At 37.6% G+C, this 10,653-nt stretch overlaps 1 protein-coding gene across 1 annotated transcript; it reads right to left on the bottom strand.

Annotated features, from left to right (window-relative positions):
- Positions 1–1,520: 1,520 nt before the first annotated feature.
- On the bottom strand, positions 1,521–10,072 carry LOC121302026 (proline-rich protein 29-like). Its single transcript, XM_041231815.1, has 6 exons — positions 9,923–10,072; positions 8,676–8,766; positions 7,289–7,410; positions 5,419–5,606; positions 3,268–3,338; positions 1,521–2,087 (listed from the first exon to the last, which is right to left on the bottom strand). Exons 1-6 carry the CDS (start codon positions 10,004–10,006, stop codon positions 2,056–2,058), a joined length of 588 nt encoding a protein of 195 aa, XP_041087749.1. The 5' UTR covers positions 10,007–10,072; the 3' UTR covers positions 1,521–2,055.
- Between the last annotated feature and the right edge of the window lie 581 nt (positions 10,073–10,653).

The raw sequence follows: 10,653 nt of genomic DNA, 5'->3' as shown, positions 1-10,653 counted from the left end.
TAAATTGCATTAATTACATAAGCAAATGTAATTGTTATCGTGGTAAAGCGTATATACTAGTTTACAGTATGTGAAATAACTTTGTGTTCTCATACAGACGGGTGTACACACAGAGAGACAGCTCCTTATAGTCCCATAATCTGATACCTATGCTACATAATGTTAACAACAAGTGGTGTTCCAGCTATATGGACAAATATAAAGTGGGACATATGTATGTATATAAAAGCAAGTACGAACACCTCCACAATATTCTCAGAGTAATAATAAGAGGACAAAAAAAAAAAGCACAGAAAAAGTAATTTGAAAGCTAGCACATGAGACGGCATGCAGTTGTACTGATACAACCCAAACTCTAGGTGGGTTGTGAGGCATCTGATCTACTTTGTGCTAAGCAAGGGTTACAGTATTAGGTACAGTATAGTAAAATAACTCATAATTCACACCATTATAGGAATGCATCAGTATTTTTTTTTTTAAAATACAATTTTCACCTTAGTTAATCTTGGTTTGATATTTAATTGATACAAATACCACAAGTACTTGGTTTATTACTGATGCTATTATTATTATTATTATTATTATTATTATTATTATTATTATTATTATTATTATTATTATTATTATTATTATTTTAAAGTTCTTCTTATTACCTATAAGGCCTTATATGGTTTTGGACCTTCTTATCCTCAAGATCTGCTGACCCTTTATGTCCCTGGTCGTTCCTGGAGATCAGAAAATGCTAGTCTTCTGACAGTCCTTAATTAGTTTGAACTCTGTTGGAGCCAGGGCACTTAGTTTTTGTTTGGGTCTGTTTATTTGCAGCTAACCCTTATATAGACACAGGCCTTTTTCTATTTCTTTTGTAAAGTGCCCTGGAATGCTTGCATGAAGAGTGTTATATAAGTGAAATTTGTATTGTATTGCCATTGTATTATTATTATTATTATTATTATTATTATTATTATTATTATTATTATTATCCAAAAAACAACTTGGCATATAAAAAACTGTTGTCCTACTTCTCAATTAATGTTGATGCCTCTTCTTTATAGTTGTATACTTATTTACTAGTAAATTGTATTAAATTGTTTGAACCAACTGCTAAATCACAATGGAGTCAGTTTATTACTCACCTTAATGCATTTCAAATTATATTTTCTTATCAGTTTCCTTTACTGATGTTTTTCATTGCCGTTTAAAAAAAAATCTTTTATATATATATATATATATATATATATATATATATATATATATATATATATATATATATATAGATATAGATATAGATATAGATATAGACTTAGCTTCATTCATTAAAGTGTATCCTGTCGAAAATGATGGTTTTCATTTGTGTTGTTGACAGAAAGAAGTGTATTTTTAGAAGTGAAAACCTGTTTACCATGCAGGTAATACTTTAGATTAGATGTAACCTACGTTTGTGATACTGAAACTCAATTTGACAGCAGATATGTCAGAAAGATGTTTATTTTTTTTCTTCACTTTTAGTACTTTGCTCCCTAATGCAGTTATATGATTAAGTTCCTATGAAAATGCCGACTGCATTCACTGTGCTGCATGCGCTCAAGTATATTGAAATGGTGTCGCAGGGAATGAATTATGGTATGCTAGACGGTCAAAACAGAGGAGTGCCATTAACATGCTTTACAAAAATGTATCTCCAAAGAAATGAACTGCCTAATTGACAGCCCTAAAACTAGTGGAATGTTTTAATTTACAAATCTGTAAGTTAAGCATGTTGCCCACACATTATTATTCATAAATCTGATACAAAACTAGCTCAATTTCCTTACAGTAAAGTCCCTGGAGTTCTTTGTTTTTCATTAATTGTTTCTTTTTTTTAATTTTTTTTATTTAAATGGATAAACATACAGCATATGACAGCAACCTGTGCTGAACCTTTATATAACTATTCTGTATAACAAATCAGCATTTATATGCAGCTATTCACAGCACCCAGCTCCATGTAACAGCACTGATTCATGGTCACAGGGCATCTTCTCAACTCTAGCTGTGCAATATGTGGGTTTCTTTTCATAGCCTGCCTTCAGTAGCATCGTAATATTCTGTAGAAACAAAAACAAATGTTATTAAATTGATTCAAACTGCAATTATGATGAATGTTATACTGGCAAATAATCCATTGGTGTCTATTTACTGTAAGCATTCTGTGCACGTGGTATTATCTGAAAACGAACTTTGTTCACTAGTTTGCTTACATTTTCCAAAGGTAGCTTTGGCCCAACCTAACTACGAAACTGAGTTATAAAATCTACTTCATCACACTGGCATGTAATGAAAAGGTAAATAAAGAGTACTTTTTCAAATATTATTATTAACATTTTATAAGTCGCAGTGGGGCTGATGTAAGGATAGGCTACAAAATGCAAATTGCCTAGAGGCCAGGCAATTATTTTGCACTGCGACCTATGCAAGCTTAAGAGCAATGCACATTATTCAACACACACATATAATGAGCTGCAATCATGATAATGAGGGTTGCATCGAGTGCCGTCTGTGCATCAGGCTATTAAGTGGTCGCATTTTCAGCCCAGAGATGATGTGAGTTAGGAGTGCAGAGAGCAGTAGGCGCTGTGTGAGATTTGTGGAGCACGAAATCAAACCAAAAAAAAAAATATGTCAGAAGAAGGGCAGCAAAGTCCTCTTGGTGCACAGAAAAGAAAACTTTTCTGAGGAGAAGCTGAGTCCTTACAGCTGAGGTCACTCACCATGAAATTGAGTTATTTGGAAAAGCCTCAGCCAACATCAGTTATGCTACCATAGGCCATATGCTGTCTGTGCTACCAGGAGCACAGTCAACCAGGTGATGAAAAGTTGAAATTCAGCTATTAGTTCTAGGATGACCTGCGCAGTGAGACGATGACGCCTTACCACCGCATCCTCCAGCACCCCAAAAAAAGTGACCCTGGGTTTGAATATGCAGGGTCTTCTCCATCCCACTTTACGGCCGCTAAACATGGTTTGAGAATGCAAAAAGCAGATTTTGACTGTAATATGGGTGTTTTGCGGCCGCAAATCACTTTGCACGTATCCTTAAACCAGCCTCACTATATGCTTAATTAAAAATGAACAATTATTTATTTTATTTTTTTTTGCAAAAGTGCACATTTGAGACCTATGAAGCTAATGGAAGTGCTAAACAGGTGAGATTTCTGCAAAGAGTTTGTTAGCTGCAATTACTTTAAGCGCGGCAGGGGGGGGGTGGGGTGTAAGCTAGAACAGTACCTGCAGCTGGGGGGATATCAGCTCCCACTGTTCTTGTTGCACTTGGAGGGGGTGGAGGAGGAACAGCTCTCCTGTGCAAAACACCATCACACCAAATTAGCATTATAATAATATATCAAGAACAAAAACAACTGTATGTATGTACATATGTCTATCGCATCGCTACCAGGGGTTAATAATTACTTATAATTAGTGTACATTACCTGTGCATTACATACACTCCACTATACAACTCGGTGCTTTGACATGGTCCTTTTAAAATGCGAAACTTTTGAGTTAACGGGAATGAAAAACTGGGGCACAGATAAGAAGCTGGTCAGGAATTTAAAAGTCAACATTAGCTTGTAAATGCCTGGTCAATAATTCAAGGTTTGTTTAGCCTCTGGCTATTCAACTTCTGTTTTCAAGATGATATTGTTTGAGGAGCATGATACAGGCTTCAGGCATCTTCCATGTCCACCACAATCCAATTGAGCACATTTGGGATGACCTTGAATAAGTCATTTGTCATTGCAATCCTCTGCATAACTCTCTGCACCAATTGCAAGATATATTAATAACTGAATAGACTGACATCCCTTCAGACACGTCATGTCAAGGCTGAAGTCAAATGGTATCCCAACCCTATACTGAGTAATGTGCACAGGTAGTGTATTTATAACCTAAAGTATATCCTGTATGTGAGTGTTGCCTCAACTGTCATCCCAGCTGTTGAGAACATGTATAGGGACCAATCTATGACAGACGTGCACAGATTTTGCATTCTGAAAGCACTATGTTCTCTGAAATGGCACTTAAGATGCCATGATAAATACCCACCCCCACTGCAGTGCACTTGTTTCAGCGCATGACTTTGTCAGCTCTGACTCCATTGTGATAAATCCACAATAAAAATAGAAACTAATGGGAACTGTACAAGATTCACTCAGAACACTGACAGCAGGATTTTTTTTTTTAAAGTTGTTTCCAATTATTTTGATTATTTTCTCCCAGTTTAATATGTCCAATTATGTTTTTAGACTCAGCTCACCGCTGCCATCCCTGCGCTGACTCGGGAGCAGTGAAGACTGCCGTGTCAGCCTACCACATTTTTTCACACTGCGGACTCACCGTGCAGCCACCCAGGAGCTAAAGCGTCGGACGACAACGCAGCTCTGGGCAGCTTACAAGCAAGCCCACAGGCACCCGGTCAGACTAAAGGGGTCGCTGGTCGGCAGTGAGCCGAGGACACCCTGGGCTGACCTTAAAATTTTCCAGCATTAGTGCAAGAAACAGGAGTTAAGTGCTTTTACTGATTTTTCCCTGATTCTGGGTCATCAGAAGAAAAGATTCTTGCTCTTTTTGAAGGCTTCAACCAAACATATGTTTTTCCGTTTTTTTGCTCATTAGTAAGACTAAATAAAAAGTACAATCAGCGGTCCAGACAAGCTTGTTTCTGTGCTTATCTTCAAAGTCATATTGTCTGTGGTCGATAAATGCCTACCCCATTACCATTAAAGATTGTACAGTATTTATCGAGATTACTCATGGCTTCAAGGTAATGTGGCATTTTATCTCATGAAAATACGTTTTTCTCTCTCTGTTAAAATTAGAGGGTAAGTTACTCCCAGACCCAAAGCCTTATCTGGAGCTCTACATACAACCCTATAAGCTTAAAATGTCTGTTTCACTTCAAATAATCGCACAAGATTATATGCGAGTCCAAACACCCATGAAGCTGGAATTATGCAAACCAATGGTATGCACAGTGCGTGACGTGCGTACGGCTGTGTTTGCCAGCGGGTGAGTGTATAGAGTAGGTTGTCTAGTTACGCTGCTGATGCAGAATCTTTGGGATCCTTGATGACCTTAGGACTTTAATTTAAAAATCAATCAGCTACTAGGAACCAGACTAGCATTGATGGTCTGAATGGTCTCCTTTCGTTCGTATATATTTTTTGTTCTTATACTTTAGAAAATATGTTTTCAACACATACTGCAGTATTCAATCAAATGTGCATTTTCCACGGTTTCACACACTAAATCACAAGTAAACAGAAAAAAAGTTGATTGTGACCTAAACATATGAAAATATGGCACAATGAATAGAACCACTACACCACATACTATTCCTAAGGAGGTAGGACTAGTGACTGATTTCCAGTGACTCACAAGTCTCTGTCCACAGAGGCACGGTGAACGTGGTTCACGTGCCGGACCACAGCTTCTTGGTTCTGTCTCACTGGCATCTGAGGCTGCTGAAGCCACGCCGGGTAGGTGGGAAAGGGCAGGGGCTCGTAGTGATGATGATACACAGGCTCGGGCTCCTCCTCCTCCACTATTATGGGAACCCTCGAAGGCTGAACACATCACAAGAAACAGTAACAGGAGAGAGAAAAAGCTCAATAAGTGGAATTCACTCTTGTAGGAAAATGTGTCTGGGATTTCTAGGCTGATTAGTTAGAGCAGTTGGTCATTTACAGCAGTTTCGGTGACTTTAAATACAGGTTTTAATTAGTTGCCCAGGTGTAATTTGATTAGTTTTTTCTTCACAGTCTGGAGTTGCTTTGTGTCCAATTGTGCGGCACACAGTCCACTGATAACAGATTACTTGCACGGGAATTCTGCTACAATGTTAATCAGTGTTACAAACATTATAATTGTCATCATTTACAGCACGTCAGTCCAAAACCACAGCCAGGACCTGGTGTTGGCCCTTAGCTGTTCTACATTTGGAGTTCCACTTCATCTTCCACTTCATCTTCCAGTGCCGGGAGGGAGTTGTTCTGAAGGAACTAGGCTCTCAAAGGTCATCCACATTTTGTTAGTTTGTAGCCTTCCACAGTGGTAACATGGGGTTAGGGGGGCAGTTAAGGCAAAGCTCTTTGGACTTCAGTCTCTTAGGTCAGAGGATGTGTCCATGCAATGGGTGTCCTGGATCATGCACTAGTTGGCGAGACGGTTGCTCTGACCAACTAAGACCACAGTAAAAGTTTATAACAGCATACCATATATCTTAATTACACCAGGATTAGATTTGTTTAGCACAGAGTTTTAATCAAACAGGGGCTGGTTTTACACCCCCGATTAGCACTAATCTTAGGCTAACTCACCAAAGATAACATTACATAGTTTAAGATTATTTTACTGAATTTTTGGGGGGCTGACTATTAGTACACTTCATATTTTAAGGTATTTATAATCAAGCATTCACATATTGTAATGGGTTAAAAGAAAAGAAGATTGTTGTTTTACAGTAGGTCTGGAACAATAGTGCATAACCTCTTTGCTCAATAAAAGCTTGTTGCTATCACTCTCCAATCAGTTGCTGCAATGCTGTTACTGCCGTTTCTGGTTATCATTAAAGCTAGATAATTTTCTCATTTGTTAAACATTTGATAACATGGTCTTATTTGCAACTGGTAACTGTGATTTATTAGCTTGTCCACAGATAACATATACATTACATGTATGAAATGATGCTAGAGTAAAACCTGTTTATTGCTGTAACGCTTGGGACTGGAAAATTGTGCCAGATTATATAGTGTGCTGGTTTATTATGGACGTCCTGCAAAATCTACAAAAAAAAACAAAAAAAACCAAGGGATCATTTTTTAACATGCACTGCCTACAGCTATGGCCAAAAGTTTTGCATCACTAAAATTTTAGGATTGAGACATAATTAAAAAAATTAAAAAAACAACCTGAACATAACTCAGATATTTTATGTAACATCATGTAAATTAAAGAAACTATAAACATATATCGCAAAAGTCTACCAGAAGCAATAATAGTAGTGCAGTATTTCATTTTGGATTTCGAAATGTCACATTTTTCAATTTTTCTTAGTTTTTCGTTAAGTATATTGAATACTACAGAGCGGTATGTGATTCAATATGTTAACGTGACATTATTCAGCAGGCTTCATTCGACTTTTTTAAGCAAACTTTGTTAATTCTATAGGGTGATGCAAAATGTTTGGCCATAGCTGTACATGTCACAGAGTTTTATAATGACTCAGCTCTTTGAGACGTCCACCTACCTCTGCACTGGGCTGTGGTGTTGGCTGTGAGTATCCGAAAGCACTCATAGCAGACATGGTCATGTTGTTCATTATCACCTGGTTCATCTGGGCATTCTGAATCATCATCAGTTCCACTAAATCTGTCAGGAGAAAGCGACGGGTAGATCTCAACTGATTTCTCACTTTCACTGCATATCCAAATGCTCTGCACCCAGGAGTCATTACCAAGGATTTTGAATAAGTGTAGCGAAAGAGCCGGCTCTTTTGTACAGCGGTATCTGCGCTATGCTTTAGTGCGAGAGGTCCCAGGTTAGCGCCCGCCCTCCGCCTGTGTGTGGATTGCCTCGCCCTGTGTGATGCGTCTGCCTGCGGGAACCGAGATCGCTATATAAGCACAAGCTACCTTATCACTGGTTCCTGTACTGAAGATATTCAGGTTTTATATTAGTGCTTAGGACATGCTATTTGTAGCTGTTAGTATCTGCTCTGACTCATGGTGTTGCCATTAAAATAATCTCTACAAACTTATTTTCAATTTAAATTGTCTTCTAAAGCTGTCTTTGTGGCGACCAACAGCATAGTCAAGGTTACTAAAATTCTGATTCTGATTGTGATTACAGAGACCACCTCTTCAAGTGGTCTCAGTTCAGCTAATTTACCAAGTGAACTTTAGTTTAGTTTAGTTGATTCACTTTGTGCCCGTAGGGCCAGCACAGGTACATCTCAACAGTAGTGCAGCACTAATACAAAGAGAGACCTAAGTAAACCATTCTCAATAAACTATCAATACAACAATAAAATAATTCCAAACAATTACTATACATCCAGAACCATACTGACTTTGGAAACAACCCGGCATACTAACTCAGCATGAACACATGGCTGACCGGACTTCCCTCCAGTTTCACAAGTGGACTCTGATATTTCACCAACTGTTTAATTGCGAGTATGCTTTTAAACAGGGTACTGAAACTTGCAGAGCTGCACGGGGCTCTAAAAGAGTTTCATTTAGTTTAGCACCCCTCTCTGGAATTCAGCCGCTGGGGCAGTCCCTACTGGGGGGCGTACCGCAAAAGCATTATTCAGTAGGATTCTGAGAGGAAGAAGCAAGTGGCTGTTATTCACAGCAGTCAACCAGGACTCATCAGGGCTATGTTCACAGAAACTACAGAACAGGATACATTTGTTCTGAATTGCTGATATGTAGTTTAATTAAAAAGATTGACTACATGTTGCTTGGGAAGAATGTTCAGGTCCTGGACAGATGCTTTCAGCCTTATCTTAAAGGCAGCACAATGCTTCATGCCTGTAATAGAAAATTGAAATGGAAACTGTCCTGAATAGTTTCTAATAGTGCATGGTCTTTCAGCCCATGTCTTTCAGTCAGAGTTTCAGACGCTCCTACCTTCTTTAATATGTCCTGGTCTGAAAGGGAGAGCGGCCGAAGGCATCGCGGATGGAAGCTGCTGTATAATCATCGTTGGTTGCTGTGGTATCTATGGGACAGCAGAAGAGTTAACCCCTTTACCACTGGAATCCAATACCTTGAGCGTTAGGAGTCATCGGTATATACTTTATAATGTATACTAGGCGAGATACAGGGACGACATTTTAATGCTACGTGTGTACTGACAAACATAACTTCACAACACCCAAACAGTGACAGCACTAACTCCGACCAAGGTGAAGGAAAACCTGAGTGACTACCTATGCCTTTACAGGACCAAACTTTATGGGAAATCTAGGGTATTGCCACATCTATCCCAGTTGTTTCAGCGCCAATCAAATATTGTTTTCTGTACAGCTCTAAACACTCTCACATCACATACAAAATAATATTTCAGTCAGTCAAAAAGAGAAACATATTCTTCTTCTCCTTGTTGGAATTAATAGTTAATTGTAGAGACTGAGATGAACTAGGGAATGCAATTTGTTTGAAACCTGTAGCACTTGCATTTTTTTTTGTAGTTCAAATTTAAACTACCTCCTATGACCACTAGGGGTTGTCAAGCAACATGATTCAAATCTGTGGCTAGTAGTATAATCCTATAGATTAAAATTAAAGCATTTCTGGAAGTAATTAAGTACCAGGAAGTTTAAACTGTATACACATGGGGTAAAATATCCTGAATGAATGCATTTTTTAAATATTGGTTATCAATCCAAGTGCCTACTGTAAATTTTGTAGACTGAAAATGTGTCTTTACCAACACAAGATAGAATCTGACTCCAAATCACTCTGAGGAACTGATTCTGTAGCACTAGTCAGCATATCTATATATATATATAATATATATATATAATATCTCTATAATAATATATATATATAACTGTATATACTATAACATACGATACTTAATGCCCCTATGTAATCAGTATGGGTCAGGACGTTTCAAGGATTTCTATTAATTAATTAATGTATGTGTAGTTGTTTTATGTTATTAGGGCTAACAACAAATAAACAAACAAAGATTGTAAAAGATTCTCAAGAAAAGCGCTATAAAACAACACTGTTTATTGTCTCAGCTAAAACATGCTTTCTTTATCAAACGAATGGAGAAAATGTAAATAGAGTATTGCATGTTCTCGGGGCATAAGTGTAACTTCCTGGCAACACCTGAATTCAGTGGGGATCAAACATAAATAACTCACGGGCTGCTGGATTATGTACGCTCTTTGAGAATCCTGATTCCAGGTTTGTGCTGGATAGTAGTTATTTCCATTGGTCCAAGACATTCTGCATTCAAAGTGTGTGTTTCTGTCCGTGAGAGGCGCATAGACTCGGTGAAAGTGAAAAGCTAAAGGCGTTGCTATGGCTGCAGGTACAGTAAACTGGGCACGGCAAGATAAACTGTGCGGAAGACAAGCTTCATTTGCTTATTGAAGAATACAAAGAGAGATTTGCTTATCCATGGTTTGTATTTACTTACATTGTGTATAGGCCAACACACCGGTAATGCTTTGTAATAAAGTTTTGTGGATGCAAATATTGTTACCGTTAATGTTTTTAACAATTCTTTACTGTATGTTTATATATTGTATTCATTATTTTTATTTATGTAACTTAAAGTCTAATTTTAAAAAGGTGCCGATGTTATGTACTTATTTTATTCACATAGCATAGAACACATGTCGTGCCCACATAAAGAATTGGGTCCTTGTAAAAAACACAAACAAACAAAAAAAAACATGTACTTATACGACTTAATTTACAAAACTTAACAGATATCCAGATTCTTATTATTTGTATTAGGATTAGGTAGTACTTTAAAGCCTTTGAATGATTTATAGTTATGATTCTTGGAAATTATAAAGGAAATTATATGTTTTTAGTAGAATTCTGGCGGCAGTGTTTTGAACTAGCTGTAAAGGAGACACCACAC

This window comes from Polyodon spathula, chromosome 28 (genome assembly GCF_017654505.1).
Source record: "Polyodon spathula isolate WHYD16114869_AA chromosome 28, ASM1765450v1, whole genome shotgun sequence".
Classification (NCBI taxonomy): domain Eukaryota; kingdom Metazoa; phylum Chordata; class Actinopteri; order Acipenseriformes; family Polyodontidae; genus Polyodon; species Polyodon spathula.
The sequence above is the reverse complement of the archived record's forward strand: the minus strand, read 5'-3'. Positions and strand labels throughout refer to the sequence as shown.